This window comes from Urocitellus parryii, chromosome 5 (genome assembly GCF_045843805.1).
Source record: "Urocitellus parryii isolate mUroPar1 chromosome 5, mUroPar1.hap1, whole genome shotgun sequence".
Lineage (NCBI taxonomy): Eukaryota > Metazoa > Chordata > Mammalia > Rodentia > Sciuridae > Urocitellus > Urocitellus parryii.
The window spans coordinates 156139776-156157360 of NC_135535.1; the positions used below are offsets into that span (position 1 = coordinate 156139776).

General features: G+C 34.0%; 1 protein-coding gene across 5 annotated transcripts in view; it reads right to left on the minus strand.

Annotated features, from left to right (window-relative positions):
• Window positions 1-17585, minus strand: part of Herc4 (HECT and RLD domain containing E3 ubiquitin protein ligase 4) — a 115579-nt gene that overhangs the window by 60398 nt on the left and 37596 nt on the right. For all 5 annotated transcript variants that reach the window (XR_003301367.2, XM_077799307.1, XM_077799306.1 and 2 more), the window contains exons 6-8: window positions 14158-14379; window positions 12916-13007; window positions 9949-10079 (exon numbers count right to left, since the gene is read on the minus strand). Coding sequence is in view for 4 of the 5 variants with exons in the window: in XM_077799307.1 (XP_077655433.1) it covers window positions 9949-10079; window positions 12916-13007; window positions 14158-14379 (445 nt within the window). In the remaining variant the exon portion in view is untranslated. The remainder of the gene's footprint in view (window positions 1-9948; window positions 10080-12915; window positions 13008-14157; window positions 14380-17585) is intronic.

Below are 17585 nucleotides of genomic sequence, written 5' to 3' on the forward strand. Positions count from 1 at the left end.
ATTTAGTGCAGGGATAGTAAATGCAAAACGTGGACTATCCTCAGGATGAATTGGAATTGAAAAAAAACAATCTTTAATATCTATAACTAAAACATACCAAGTTTTTGGCAAAGCAGACAACTGAGGAATCCCCGATTGAGCAGGTCCCATAATGACCATTTCATTATTAATGGCTCTTAAATCTTGCAATAATCTCCATTTACCAGATTTCTTTTTGATGACAAAAATGGGAGTATTATGGGGAGATACAGAAGGTTGTATATGTCCTTCCACTAATTGTTGTTTGACCAGATCATGGGCTACTTGTATCTTTTCTTTAGTCAAGGGCCACTGAGGAACCCATACTGGTCTTTCTGATTTCCAGGTAATTTTTATTGTCTCAGTGGCCCTTTGTGAAAATCCAACCCATGTCTGTCTGTTCCTTGATTTATTTGTATTGGTGCTGCTATACCTTGTTCTTGTTTTTCTAATCTTTTTCCTTTCCTAAAACCTTGTCTAGCCATAATAGTGGGTGCATTTTGATTGATATTATTTGTTAATGTTAAACCTAATTGATCTAAGACATCTCGTCCCCATAAATTTATAGGAAGATGATCCAATACATATGGCTGTATAGTTCCTTCACATCCTTCAGGATCCTTCCAATCTAATACCATTGCACTTTTATCGGGATTATTCGCCACTCCTAGGCCTCGAAGCGTTTGAGTGGCTTGTTGTAATGGCCAATGTTTTGGCCATTCTTGACGAGAGATAATGCTAAGGTCTGCACCTGTATCCAGTAACCCATTAAATTCATGTCCTTGAATATTTAGTTTTAGCATGGGGCGAGAATCTAAATTTAAAGAAAGCATAGCCCAATCTACACCTGTGGAGCCTAATCCCTTGGAACCTCTTTCTACAGCATGACTGGAAAATTTATCATGTAGGCATGGTATTATTAGTAACTGTGCTATTCTATCTCCTGGTGACATTACTGATATACCTTTTGGAGAACTGGCTATGATTTTTATTTCACCTTCATAATCGGGATCAATTACTCCAGGACTTATCAAAAGTCCTTTTAGAGTAGAAGAGCTGCGTCCCAATAATAAGCCTACTGTTCCTTTGGGAAGAGGTCCTTTCACCCCTGTGGGAATGATTTGAACTCCCATCTCTGGAGTTAGTACTGATTTGACGGAGGCGCAGATGTCCAACCCTGCGCTCCCTCTAGTCTGTCTGACGAGGGATCTGATGCCCTGGGCACTACCCTGATGGGGTTGCTGGGGTTGCTGGGTTCCTCCAGAGCTCCGTATATTTGTGGTTTGGGGCCCCGGAGCATTGGGGCCCCCTGTCCGTTTTTTGGCAACGGAGCCTGATGCCTTTGTCCACGATATTGTGGATAAAAACCTTGTCCTTGCTCGTTTTTTGATAATGGAGTACCCTCTATGGTGGTTTGAGAACGGCATTCATTAGCCCAATGTCTCCCTCTACGGCATCGTGGGCAAATACCCGGTATTCTATTCCTTTGATACCTAGTATTGTTAAACCCTCCTCCTATGGGGCAATTCCTTTTAAAATGTCCTGCTTGTTGACAATTGTAGCATGTTCTTGGCCCGGCATCTAAAGCCTGTTTTACTGCAGCTGCCACAATTTGCCCTTGTTCATTAATGTCTCTGGCATCTAAAGCCTGTTTTACTGCAGCTGCCACAATTTGCCCTTGTTCATTAATGTCTCTGGCATCTAAAGCCTGTTTTACTGCAGCTGCCACAATTTGCCCTTGTTCATTAATGTCTCTGGCATCTAAAGCCTGTTTTACTGCAGCTGCCACAATTTGCCCAGTGGCTCGGAGGTTGAGGCAGGAGGATTGCAAGTTCAAAATCAGCCTCAGCAATGATGAAGTGCTAAGCAACTCAGTTGAGACCCTGTCTCAAAATAAAACACAAAATAGGGCTCATTGGTTAAGTGCCTCTGAGTTCAATCCCTGGTTCAAAAAAAAAAAAAATTTCTGCAGCAGACTCACCCTGGGAGTGCATCCATCTGGTCTCTGTAGATAAAACACCACCTGACAATACTTCCCATCCCTTTTATCCTATCCCTTTCATCCTACCTCATACTGGGAGAAGAGGAACTGAGAATTATTTGAAACAGCTATGGTCTTATATCACTCCAAGTAGAAACTTGGTGAGCACCACAAAAAGAGGAAGGGGTTAATAATGTTCAATCCTTGTTCTCACTCTAAGTACACAGCTGAAGAAGAAATGGAAAGAAAGTAAGGCACAGTGACCATCTATTCTTGTCCACTATTTTTGACCACCTCAGTGGAAATGATTCCTTAATTTTTCATTAAGAATCTATTTTCTTTTTCTTTTTTATTTTTGTGTGTGTGTTGCTGTGCTGATTGGTTAATAGATATATATTACATGTTTTTTGTTTTTTCCTTGTTTTTAGCATTTTTAAAACTAATTATTTTTCTTTGCTTTGTCTTTTGAGGATTAGGATTTTTGATTAGTATATTTTGATTTTGTTTTCTATTGTTTTTATTTGTCTCTTTCTCTTGTTTACCTCTCTCTTCTTATGGTAATAGCCAAATTCTATTATTCTTTCGCTCACCCTTCACTTTGTTACTTGTATTTTTTCTACTTCCTTATAACCATCAAATGCTGTTTTCTGCATTTTTGTTATCACTTTCTGCAATTATAAACTCTTTTCTACCATTCTGTCTCATTTTCTTTTCTGTTAATTAACTGTATTCTTACCACTTTTAGCACTAATTGATTTATATAACTCCTGCCCCCACCATTAATACTGTTCCTATGGATGACTATAGTTGACACCTGCTATTTGCTTTCATGCTAGATAGTTAATGGTTACTTACTGTTTTTGCTGTTTTTACTGTGTTTGCTGTTGGCAACTGCTGCCCCTACCATTTGTTTTTTGTGGCAATTAACATTGTAGATATTATGATAGGAACCAAGTATTTAGTTTAATGTCATATGTTGTTTGCATTAGTTATTGCTATTGATTGTTTACCCCTACTCTATGAAGTACTGAAACCTACAGGGATATCACAAGTTCACAAGGTAGTAACTCTTCTGCTGAACTCAATGAAGTCGGCGCACCTTGCTTCACACACAAATTAATGATACTCGTTCTTCAGCTATACTTAAAAAAAAAAAAAAAACAGAAGAGACAAACCCAAACTGACAACCAGGCCCCAAGTACAAATGTCTAGGGGTGGGCCACCAGGTCTGACCTACAGATAGCCAATGCTACAGCTATAGCAAAAACAGAAATAAACAAAGACTTTGGATATCACACCTACAAATGGGTCTCAATGTAGATTACTCTAGGACACTACAGCAAGTAAAAACTGTGCCAAGCCAGGTGCGGTGGCACACACCTGTAATCCCAGCAGCTAAGGAGGCTGAGACAGGAGGATCATGAGTTCAAAGACAGTCTCAACAACAGCAAGGTCTAAGCAACTCAGTGAGACCAAGTTGAGAAAATATCAGATAAGATATTCAAAGAATCATTATAAAAATGATCAATAAATTCCAAGGGAACAGAGAAAAATCACCGAGTTAAAGTCAGTACAGGGATTGTGGCTGTGGCTCAGTGGCAGAGTGCTTGGCTAGTATGTGTGAGGCACTGGGTTCAAACCTTAGCACCACATACAAACATAAATAAAATAAAGGCATGCTGTCCATCTACATCTACAAAAATTAAAAAAAAAGAAAGTACAGAATATGAATGAGAAATTCAATAAGGAGATAGAAATATTGAAAAAGAACCAAACAGAAATATTGGAAATGAATGAAAGACACAATAATTCAAATAAAATGTTCAGCTGAAAGTCTCTCCAACGGAGTAGTCCATACTGAAGACAGAATCTCAGAGCTGGAAGACACAGTGGCCAGCAATAAACATTCGGACAGTATTCGAAAGAGGGAGAGAGAGAAACTGTGATCAGACTATATGAGAACTCTGGGACAACATTAATAGATGAAATTTAAGAATCACTGGAATTTAGGAAGGTTGTGAGATTTGGGCTAATGAAATGGACAAACTCTTCAGGGAAATATTAACAGAAAATTTTCCAAACCTTCAGAATTAGATGGACCATACAGATACAAGAGGCATTCAGAACCCCAAAGAGACAAGATCTAAAAAGAACCACAACAGATCATAATAAAATCCCTAACATACAGAACAAGGACAAAATTTTAAAATCCTCAAGAGAAAACTATTAGGTCACATTTAGAAGCAAGTCAATCAAAATCAATTCAGATTTCTCAGCATGAACTGGACAAGCCAGAAGGGCTTGGAACAATATATTCCAAATCCTGAGAGAAAATAACTATCAACTAAGACTGCTACATACAACATAACTATCCTTCAAAAATAAAAGATGAAATAAAAACCTTCCAAGATGAAAAGAAACTAGAAGAATTTATGGCTATGGAATCAGCATTGCAGTAAGAAATACTGAACACAAATGAAATAAAAACCAAACATCAGAGCTCACAAAAGAACAAATTTCATTGGAAGGGTAGCTAAGCAAGTGAAAAATAGGACAAAATTAAACATGATAAATAAACCAAAATGGCAGGAATTAATAAACATCTCTCTAATATAACAGTGAATGCAAATGGTCTTAACCCTCCAAATAAAAGACACAGGTTGGCAGAATAGATTTAAAAAATAGACCCAACTATTTGTTTGCAAGATATGCAACTTAGAAGCAAAGACAGTCACAAACTGAAAGTAAAAGGATGAAAATTGATATATCATGAAAATGGAACGCCCAAACAAGCCAAAATAGCTACTCTCATATTGGATAAAGCAGATTTCACACCAAAATTCATCAGAAGAGACAAACATGTTCACTTCATATTGGTAAAGGGAACAATCCAACTAGATAAAACAATAACAAATATTTATGTCCCAAACATGGGTATAACTAATTACATAAAAGAGAGAACACTCAAAAGTCTCAGATATATCTGACACCAGTACAATAATACTGGGTGAATTCAAAACACTTCTCTCACCCTTAGATAGGTCATCCAGACATAAACCCAGTAAAGAATCTCTGTACCTGAAAAATATTATAAATCAAATGGACCTAACAGACATCTACAGAATATTCCATCCAACAAAAGCTTAATACATTTTAATCTCAAAAGCTCATGAAACCTTCTCCAAAACAGACCATATGTTTACGCCACAAAGCAACTCTTAGCAAATACAAAACACTGGTACAATTCCTTAAATCTTATCAGATCACAATGGAATGAAATTATAAATAAATATGACAAACCCTTAAAGAAACCATATGAACATATGGAGACTGAACAAATACTCTTTTGAATGATGATAAAGTCCATCCCTCCACCAGCAGGCATCAGCTGGAGCCCAGCCTCCGTAAAAGGTTCACACTAGCAGACTAAGGAGGGAGCCCAGGCCCAGCCCAGATCCGCCCATAACATCTTGCGCAGGACCCAGGTCCAGGTGTTTTATCCAATAAATTGTTGCTAAATCCCACCCCTCCCCCTGCTAAAAAAACCTACAGAACACTGAAGAAAACCTCAGAAGACTGAAGATCTCCCATGTTCATGAATGGGCAGAATTAATATTGTTAAAATTGCCATACTACCAAAAGCAATATACCGATTCAATGCAATCCCCATCAAAATACCAACAACATGCTTCATAAAACTAGAAAAAAAGGTCTAAAATTCATTAGAAAAAATAAGAAACACATAAGAGCAAAAGCAATTCTAAGCCAAAAAAGTAATACTGGAGGTATCACAACACATGACTTTAAAATATACTACAGAGCTACAGAAACAAAAACTACACAGTACTGGCACAGAAACAAACATACAGACAAATGGTACAGAATAAAGGTAAAGAGACAAATACACAGCTATAGTAATCTGATCCCTAACAAAGGTGCCAAAAACACTATAGAGAAAAGACAGCCTTTTTTTAAACAAATGGTGCTGGGGCAACTGATCATCCATATATAGAAGAATAAAACTAGACCCTATCTCTTGCCTTGCACAAGAATCAACGACAAATGGATCAAAGACGGTGGAATTAAACCAGGAACTATCCAACTCCTAGAAGAAAATGTAGGGTCAACATTCCAATTTTTAGACACAGTCATTGAATTTCTCAATAAGACCCCTAAAACTAAGGAAATGATGTCAAGAGTTAACAAATGGGATGGCATCAAGTTAAAAAGCTTCTGCACAGACTAAAGAAAACAATTAGGAATGTCAAGAGAAAATCTTCAGAATGAGAGAAAATCCTTGCGAGCTATTGTTCTGACACAGAGGACAAATATCTAGAATGCATAAAGAGTTCAAAAACTTTACATCAAAAAAAATCAAATGCCCAATTAATAAATGGGCAAATGAATTTAACAGGCAATTCTCAAAAGAAGATATACCTGAAAAAATGTTCAACAAAATTAGCAACTAGAGAAATGCAAATCAACACTATCTCAGGCCAATAAGAATAGCAATCATCAAGAATACAGAATACAAATAACAATAAATGTTAAAGAAGATGTGGAGAATAAGAAACACTTTTACACTGTTGGTAAGACTCAATTAGTACAATCACTATGGAAATCAGTATAAAGAATCCTCAAAAAACTAGGCATGGAACCACAATATAACTCAGCTATAGCACTCCTCAGTATTTATTTTAAAGAATTAAAATCATCTTACTACATGATACATGCACACCCATGTTTGTAGCAGCACAATTTACAATTGCCAAACTATGGAACCAGCCTAGGTATCCATGAATAGATAAAAGAAAATGTCGTACATATACAATAGAATTTTATTCAGCCATAAAGAAAAATGAAATCATGAAATTTGCAGGAAAATGGACGGAACTAAAAACCATCATGTCAAGTAAAATAAGTCAAACTCAGAAGATTGTGTATTTTCTTTCATATGTGGAAGCTTGAGAGGAAAAAGTAAAAGAAAGGTGGAAGTGGATCTCCTAAAAATCAAAGAGAGATTAGTAAAAGAAAGGAACCATGGAATTGGCGAGATGGAGAACAGAAGAGTAAGTGCTGGGGAGTGATGCTGGCCAAATTATATTATAATATTGTGTGCATAATCATATATGTAATGACAAATCCCATAAATATGTAAAACTATAATGCACCAATAAAAAATGTGGGGGTCGGGGGGGCCTAACAGTGAACATCATATTCAATGATCAAAGATTGTGATCTTCTCTAAGATCACAAACAAGGTAAAGATGCTCTCTTTCACTACTTCTATTCAACACAGTCCTGATGTTCAAGCCAGAACAATTTGACAGTAAATAAAAGGAAAACTGGAAAGGGAGAAGTAAAATTATATGTGAGGTAGATGAAATCACTGTATATGTAGAACACACTAAAGTGTGCACACACACACACAAACCATCTGTTACAATAAAGAAAGTTCTGCAAAGCAGCAGAATGAAAGCTTAAAAAAATAAGCATACCATGTTCCTGGACAGAAGACCGTATTAAGATATGTTTATGACACACAAAGCAATGTTCAGAGTCTGTATAAATACTATTAAAATTCCAATTTTTTTTGCAGAATTAGAAAAGCCCACCCTAAAATTCCTATGGCATCAAGAGACTGCAATTAGTTAAGATGATTTTGAAAAAAATATAAAAAAACTGGTGAATTCACACTTCCTGATTTCAAAATTTATTACAAAGGTCTAGTAATGAAAACAGAGTGTGCTGGCATATAAACCAATGGAGCAGAATAGACATCCCAGAAATAAATTCTAGCTTAATATGTTCAAATGATTTTTAACAAGTATGCCACAAACATTCACTGGGGGAAAGAACATTCTTTTTTATATAAATGGTCAGGGAAAATTAGACATCTACATACTGAAGAATGAAGGTGAACCCTTATTTTATACCACACACAAAAATTAAATTCTAATGAGTCATCCATCTAAATCTAAAAGGTAAACTTATAAAACTTAGAAGGAAACAGTGCAAAACTGGATTTGGTGATCATTTCTTGGATATGACACAAAAGACCCAGGCAACAAAAGAACAAAGTAGATGAACAGGACTTCATGAAAACTAAAAAATTTTGTGCACCAAAAGACACTATTAGGTTGTGGCTCAGAGGTACAGTGCTTGCCTAGCACATGTGAGGCAAGGAGTTTGATCCTCAGCACCACATATAAATAAATAAATAAAGAAAGAAAGCAAGATTTAAAAAAAAAAAAAAAGACATTATTAGGTGTAGGGGTGCATGCCCGTACCTATCTACTCAAGAAGTTGAGGACAGAAACCTGGAGTCAGCCCAGACAATACAGCAACACCCTCATAAAATATATACTGTAAAGATAATAGTATACAACCAGAGATATGAAAAACAGTGCTCAATATGTATAATAAGAATTGTAAAAACAAATCCTGAATGTTTTCTCTGATATAAGGAGGCTGACTCATAGCACAGTAGGGAGGGGGAGAATGAGAGGATTAGATGAATTCTAGATAGGGAAGAGGGGTGGGAAGGAAATGGAGGGGGCAGGGGATTAGCAAGGATGGTAGAATATGATGGGCATCATTATCCAAAGTACACGTATGAAGACTCAACTGGGTGTCAACACACTTTATATACAAACAGAAATATGAAAATTTGTGGTATATATGTGTAATAAGAATTGTAATGCAAAAAAAACCCACAAAATACATGTATAAAGACATGAATTGGCATGAACATACTTTATATACCAGATATGAAAAACTGTGCTCTATATGTGTAATAAGAATTGTAGGGGCTGGGGTATAGCTCAATTGGTAGAGTGCTTGCTTTGCATGCACAAGGCCCTGAGTTCAATCCCCAGCACACACACACACACACACACATACACACACACACACAAAGAATTGTAATGCATTCCGCTGTCATGTATTAAAAAATAAATACATAAATAAAAACCCAAACTGAGAAGGAAAAAAAAAGAATTGTAATGCATTCCACTGTCATAATCTATTAAATAAATAGATAAATAGATAGATGAATAAAAACAAAGTTTATCTTCTCTCTCTCTCTCACTCTCACACACACACACACACACACACAAGATAATAAGGAAACAATTTAGCCAAAGGGATGGGAGGAGACGCTATCAACATAATACAAGGGCAACCCCCCCCCAAAAAAGAAGAAAATAGCTCTGAATCATGAGAGAGGATTAACATCTAGAATACAGAACTTTTAAACAAAATCCAAACCTAGGTTCAAAAATGGGAATAGAATTTGGACAAACATTTCCCCAAAGGTGTACATATAGTCAGTAAGCACATGAAAAGATACTCAGCATCACTAAACATCAGAGAAATGCAAAGAAAAACCACACTGACATACCACCTCACACCTACCAGGGTGGCTACTTGGAAAAACAAAAAACAAAAAACAACTGGGGGAGTGGGAGGAAGGAAAGGGGAGAAATGGGAAAGACTGTAGAATGAATCAGACATAACTTTCCTATATTCAAATATGAATACGCGACCAGAGTAACACCATATCATGTATAATCACTAAAGTGGGAAGTTATTCTCCATGTATGTATGTCAAAATATATTCTACTGTCATGTATAACCAAAAAGAACAAATAACTAACAAGTGTTATTAAGAATATGAAGAAAATGGAAACCTGTGCACTATTGGTGGAAATATAAGATGATACAGCCACTATGAAAAAAAGGAGAGCACTCCCTTAAAAAAAAAAAAAAAAAATTATAACCACTACATAAAAGATGGTTTTCCTATACTGATGATTCCTTAGCAGCAAATTAAGCATTTAGCAGGAAATGTTTCATTTCAGATTATTAGATACCTAAAACAATTTACTAAACAAACCCTAAATAATAACAGCATCACGACCAAAATGCTCTTTTCTAGAACACCTTACCTTCCACAAGCAATCTGAGTGACGATGCTTCCCATAAGTTCAAAAACTTTCCTTGGGTTTATTTCATGACTGGTAGAGTTATGACCCAACTGACCATATCCTCCAGCTCCAAAAGTAAACACTCCACCTTCCTAAAAAAAAGACAAAACCATTTATTAGAAGGCCTAAATCAATAAAATAACTGATTTTCAGAAAAATAAGCTGATATTAAATATGGACTCAATTTTGTCTCTTATAATTGTCTTCAAAATTTAACAGTTAATAGATGATTCATTGAAGAAAAAATGTCTTCAAAATAAGAGAATTCCAGTCCAAAAAGTATATAATTTTCACATATTTTACATTGAAAGACTTAATGTTTTGGGGATTTTTTGTTGTTGCTGATTTTTTTGCTAAATGATTACTTATTTGAATTGCCTTTAACCTCATTATATTCTTGAATTTGAAGTACACATTTATAAAATTTCACATATACCTAAAGATAGTACCATAATAAAATTTTGCAAGCTAATTATGCTTTGAAAATAAATCTCTGCATAAAGTACATGCAACCAGAGTGCACAAATAGTGATTTTAAGCAGATAGTGCAATGTAAATGTTCTTTATAAACAATTTTTTTTCTTTTTAAAATTTATAGAAAGCACCAAATGTACAAAAGTAGAAAGAAAATACAATTATTATACAGCCACCGCTCAGTTACACTAACTGGCAAAAGTAACTGGCAAAAGAATGGACATCTTATTATATTTATGCCTCCTCTTTACCTTTTTGAGAAGTACTTTATGTGAAAATTTTAAAAAGCACTGGAATGCTTTGAAGTAAATTGTGGTCATCAAGTCAATTCCCACATCAAAGTGTATATATATTTGATGGCTCAAGTCTCTAACAAAAATACAGAATCTTAATACTATTACCACACTCACAAAATTAATACTAACTTCTTAAGTCATCTAAAACCCAGGCCATGCTTTGTTTTGAATTTTTGCTTTTTGCAGTAATGGGGCTCATTCCTGGAGCCTCATGGATACTAGGCAACTACTCCACAACTGAGTTGTAGCTCAGTCCTTTTTAATATCTATTTTCAGACAAGTTCTCACAAAGTTGCCCAGGATGGCTTCAAACATATTATCCTTCTGCCTCAGTCTCCTACCTAGCTGGGATTACAGGTGTGCTATTGCAGAATTGTTTTAATAGCAAAACTATGACCTTTGATGTAAAATTTCATTTTCTGGGGTAGATTCTTAAAAGTGGGATTGCTACGTCAAAAGGCATATTTATATGTGATTTACATAATTAATTTGCAAATGAACTTTAAAAAATCTGAATGTTTTGGTGGTATCTCCATACTCACTAATACTACATGTCTTTCCATTTATTGTATTTTAAAAATCAGCTTTTAAACCTTAATGCAGTTAGCCTAATGTAGGTATTTACATAAGGAAGCTGCTTCATAAAGCAATGCTAATCTATGCACAAGAAATTCTTCAACAAAAGTAGAAGATATATAGATATGAGGCATATACTCTAACTTAAAGGAAAATAAATATTTACTTTTGGAATTTTAAAATCTAGTTTTCTTTAAAATAATGTATGCCAAAAATTCTAGTAAACAAATATCACCAATTATTGTCTTCTGAAAGATAAATGCAGAAGATTGGTAGAAAACATTTTTTAAAACTTTCAATGGATACAGTTACTATCCTGGGATAGTAAATGGTTATTCGATAGATTCAATCTGAAAAGTATTATTAGTCTATTACAAATTACCACACAAAATTAGATACCATATGAAACATATTTTGACACAAAATATTTTTGTTATTTCTATATAGAATTATTTCTTTCAAATATCAAAGACAGAATGACTAAAATTTATAAAACAAAGTGATTAAAAATATGACTTTAGTAATTACAATTGTAATTTGCATGATAAAAAAACAACAAAACATAACAGGATTGGTAAGTACTTACAGTAAAGACTTCCTTACTAACAGCAAGTAAGATTAAATATTTAAACATTAACTTCTATAATTGGTCATTTTTTAAAATTCACTAAATTTGACAATGACTAAAAACAATCTTTGTCATGCCAAAATTCTCAATATGAGAGAATAAAAGTACAGAATTTTAAAAGTCTATTAAAAGATAATTTCCTTCTTAATTTTATCTACTTGCAGGACAAACATAAAGAAATAAAAACACCATTTTCTAATTTAGTCAATGAAAACCTTGCCAAATTCTTTATGTTCACATGAATGACTATAATAAATACTTTTTCAGTTAAGGTTAATAGAATGGAGTTTTTTGCTGTTGCTTTGGGTTTTGATGCTGGGGATTGGTGCTCTCTCATGCTGGGGAAGAACTCTAACACTGAGCTACATCTGCAGCCTGAATATTTTCATTTTCATTTAACTTGAGACACTAGAAAACTAAGCAGTACTAATAGTGAATTGGCACACACCCAAGAAATTGAGAGATGAAAATGTTAAAGCCATAGACAAACTGTGTTGAAAGTTCACTATAATTGTCCAATACTCAGGCTATAAATAACAGAAATTAAGTTTCCTCTACTACATGTTCTAAAATGTTTATAAGTAAATAGAAGGTAACTTCAAATTAGATAAAGCTATGTAATATAAATGGGACTGATACACATAGCATGGCAATTCTGATGAACTAAAATGGGATAATTTTTTCAAAAATATTATTCAACCAGTTATTTCATGTAACTGTTGAGAAACACAATATACATAACATGTAAGAAGTATATCATAATTCATATTTTATAATGTTAAGACTGAAAATTAATGCAAATTGTTTTTAAGAATAAATAATAACCTAGGTCTTTTTACTAGTTATTTTTGAAACATCAATTTCAACCTAAAGTTTTAATATAAATATCATGAAACATTCACTAATTATGAAAGAACTATTATGAGTAATAATAAAGTTTTAGGAGTACAATACCTTGGTTAGCGCAGCTGTATGATCTTCTCCGCAACAAATATAAACTATTTTCTGAGATCTTAGTGACTTTAGTAAATTAGGAACATACCTATCTGAAAATTCCAATAAGAGATGTTAACAATATTCTTTAAATTGAAATTCTTTTAAATGTGTTTTCTATACAGCTTCCCAAGCTCAACACAGTGATGACTGAATAATTTTAACTATGAGTCAATGATTTTACAGTACGAGCCTACAAACTTAGGTTCCCAGGCCTATCTACCCATTACACTGTGATAAAGTAAGGATTTAAATACTTAACAGCAACCTATATGCCAATAAGCACAAGACTGAGCAATCAAGGAAGTTAAAAAATTTATTTAACTGCTTCTAATTTTCTATATACACATCATTCTTTATATATTTACCTTGTGATTATGCTCACAGGATTCTACTTAGTAGATTGAAAACTCTATTTTCTGCTATTTTTGTAGCAGTAATGATATATACTATTGTATCATGGCACATTTTTCTTATATAGATTTATTAGTTAATTCTTTGAGAATATTATTTGTTTATCATTGTTGTTACTCGATCAAAAACTCACTTTTGTACATTTCAGTCATCACAATTATGCTGAACTTTATGAAATTACCATTTTTGTTATGTACCATATTGGCTAATCAACTGCAGTTATGAAAAATCACATCCAAGATCCTGATTGTTTAAGATAGTTAAAATTTCTTATGATTCAAAGTATTTTATTGTCAAGACTCTAGTATCGCTGTCAGAAGAGAAAGCAACCAAAAAATTAATTTAACTGACCCAGATCATGTAAGTATTTCTCTGAAATACAGATTTAAAACTTCAGGTTACAGAAGTTTTTGTTTTGTTTTCCTTTCTCGAGGGGCAGTATTCTGGCAAGCACCCAGCCCCTTCTCAAAATAATTTTACGGCTTCTTTCAATTGATGGTGGCCAATAATGAAACATGCTAATTACCAATTTGAAGGAATGCTCTTCAACTGTCTTTTAAGGAACATCCAAAAATGTTGCTCAGATATAATTTCTATAATTTACAATAAAACCTTTTTTTTTGGCCTCCCACCATTCCTTCAAAATGCTATCAAAAGATATTTTTAAATTAACATATCAGTCTTATCCTCTGAAAATATGAACACATTTTTCTCTGACACAATAAAAATCATTCAACTCGAAAGAGCATGTCTTTTAAAAAGTACATTTGAACTATAATGAGAACCTACCATTTTCATCATTAAGACCTAGCTGACCAAATTTGTTGCGTCCCCATCCAAAGATAGCTCCAGAAAGGGTAAGTACAAAACTATGGGCTCCTCCAGCTGCAACTTGCATGAACGGAATTCCAAGCAAAGACTTAATCAATTGTGGTGAAGCTTGCTTTTTACATTCAATGCCTAAACCCAACTGGCCATATTTATTCTGTCCCCAACAAAAAACTTCGCTTGCTGTAAAACAAAAATAAAACAAATAACAAAATCACAAAATTATTATTAACATACAAAAAAAATTGATTTGAAGATCATCTGCTATTTGGGGACATTACTCCTCTCAGTAGATGGAAACATTCATGATCTTTGTAGCATTTAGGTTTATTTCATATAAACATAAAAAATATTTTTACTACCTAGAGTATTATCTATAAGAACATTTTACATTTTATTTTGATTAATTACACCGATTGAGAATTATCTAAGTAAGGATAATCTTGTCCTTACGATCCTTCACAATAGCTAGCTCTTTTTAATATTCTTCTATTTTAATATTCCTCAATATCTCCCAAGAGGTACTCATCTAAAGCTCAAAACTTCAGTTATCAATTGTATGCTGATCACATTCAAAATCTATCATTAGCCCAAATCTCTCCTGAGCAAAATCCATATAACCCAGTGTTGACCTGACGTTCATACTTGGATATGTCAAATGCACTTCTAACTCAGCATGTTCCAAACTGAATTCATGATCTCCACTCTATCTTCCACACCTGTTTCAGTAAATAACATAGTAACTTATTCAGTAACACACTAGGGAACCATCATTAATAATCCCTCCTCTCTTATACATATCCATATCAATAGATTATATATAATTTCCTTTCTAAAGAAAAATGACAGATCTGTTCTTCACCATTGTACCTGGTTATGTAAATTTCCCCAGTTTGTTTTACTCCCCCAGTGCCAGACTATTTCATAACTTCAGACATCTTTTTATCTTTATTAAACCAACAACTGGCATTAAACTAGTTAAGTGCTTCAGTGCAAAAATATTTATTTTTTTGTTTGTTTATACGTGTTTATACGTGGTGCTGAGGATTAAACCCAGTGCCTCAAGTGCTAGGCAAATGCTCTACCACTGAGTCACAACCCAAGCACAGTACACAAGCATTTTTAAAAAAATTCCTACTACAAAATCGTACACACTTAAAAAAGCAAGCATCTATGAGGTACAGCAGCATGTGCCTATAGTTCCAACAACTGGGGAGGCTGAGGCAGGAGGATCATAACTTTCAGACAGCCTTAGCAACTTACATGAGGCCCTAAGCAACTTAGATCTTGTCTCAAAATAAAAACTGGAAAAAGGACTGGAAATGTAGCTCAGAGGTAAAGAGACCCTGGGGTTCAAGTCCCAGTATCAAATTTTAAAAAAAGTAAGCTTCCCTCCATAACTTAAGTCCCTAAATTCTTCTTCTAAGACAACTATTTCTACCTTTTACTAGTAAGTCCTCTCAGCCTCTCAGAAATGTTCTATATGCATACAAGAAGACATTTACATATTTGGATAGCAATATTATAAAAAGGCAGATTTGGTAATTTTGTTTGCCTGGAAAAAAAATTTGGTGTTTACTAATTGCTTTGGGGACAACACTTTGAAGAATGTAAGGCTTTGTATGATCTACATGTTTCCAATCTCATTTCATACTTTCCTTCACTCACTGTACTCCAATCCTAGTTGTCTTCCTTTGAATTTTTCAATAGCTGCTCCTCACACATTTGTTGTTCCCTCTGTTTAAACCTTCCCCTCATCTTTATCTGGTACCCTTCTACTTTCTATCAGGAGAAGTCTTCATTCCCTGATTACCCAGATTAAGGACAGTCCTCCCTATTAAATGTTCTAGATACTTCAAACTTTTTTTTTTTTTTTTTTTTACAACCCTATGGTAGTATGTATCATTGTATGGCTGTATCATGAGGGCCTATGTATTGCCTATCACCATATACTACAGTGTACCTAGTTCACACTAAATGTTCAACAAATTGTTAGATGAATGTGATACTAGCTAAAGCAAAAAGTTGTGTAAGACACACACATACCAAAAAAAAAAAAAAAAAAAACACAAGGTCAAGATGGAAAACTGCCCTCATTTGTATATTCTTGGGGTCCAAATATATGCTGGATCTAACTACCAAAATATCAAAAAAGAAGGCAGCAGAGCAACAGCAAAGAATACAGAGATGCCTCGTTCCTTGATGCCTACAGAAATCCAAATTCCTTAATACAACATTAAAGGTCCTTTTTTGTAATACATTTTTGTTTGTATTTCAGCCTCAACTGAAATATATCTCCTATAACCTTCACAATTCATAAAACCATATGCCAATACTCAATTACAACACCTTCTTGGCTCCATGTCTTTACTAGTATGTCTTTACTTTGTCAACACCCCAACCACTTAATAATTCTATATTTCTTATATTCTATTTATCTTTGAAGACTCATACCAAATAGCAATCTTCTCTTTATGCTACCATTCTATTAATCAGAACCAATGACTTTTTATTTACCTCAAAGGATTTTACTTCTATCTTGATCAAAATATTAACTATTTTTTTCCTTCCTCAAACTATTTGGATATCTGCCTCTCCCACTATACTTTAGATATTAAAATATTAAAACTGTCTTGGTTTGTTTGTTTCCTCACAATTCTATCCCAGTGTTTTATTCATAGTAGCTCACCCTAGACATTCACTTAATTTAATAATATAATGATGATGATTAAAAAAAAGACCCAGGAACTTATTTTCATAAATGGTCTTAAAAAAGAAAAGAAAAAGAATGGCAGGTTCTTTACTAACCTATGTCCTAGTTCTCAGCTGGAATATAAAGATTAAATTAAATCAGTAAAAGAGCAGGGGCTATGGCTCAGTGGTAGTACACTTGCCTGGCATGTGTGATTCTCAGCACCACATATAAATGAATAAAGCCTATCAACAACTAAAAAAATATTTTTTTTAAAAAATTAGTAAAACAGGAACACAAAGCTAACAGTATGTTTAAATACTTTCTCTACTTTTAGTCACAAAAAGTTTATCTGTGAGCTTAAAATGAGATTGGAGGCCATTCTTTCCCAGCTATGAAAAAATAGTTTTTAATTATGAAGTGAAAAGTTAAAAACAAAAATAAATTTCATCACTATAATAAACAACTAAAAACGACACCATTCACAAACAGAAAAAAAATGCATACCTAAGAGGGAAAAAAAATCTAGGCTGGGGTGCTGGCTTAGTGGTAGAGTGCTTGCCTAGCACATATGAGGCACTGGGTTCAATCCTCAGCACCACATAAAAATAAATTATACAAAGGTTAAAAAAAAACTAATTAAACAACAACGTATAAGATCTCTCCACATAAAACAAAATACTAAGAAAAATGTTAA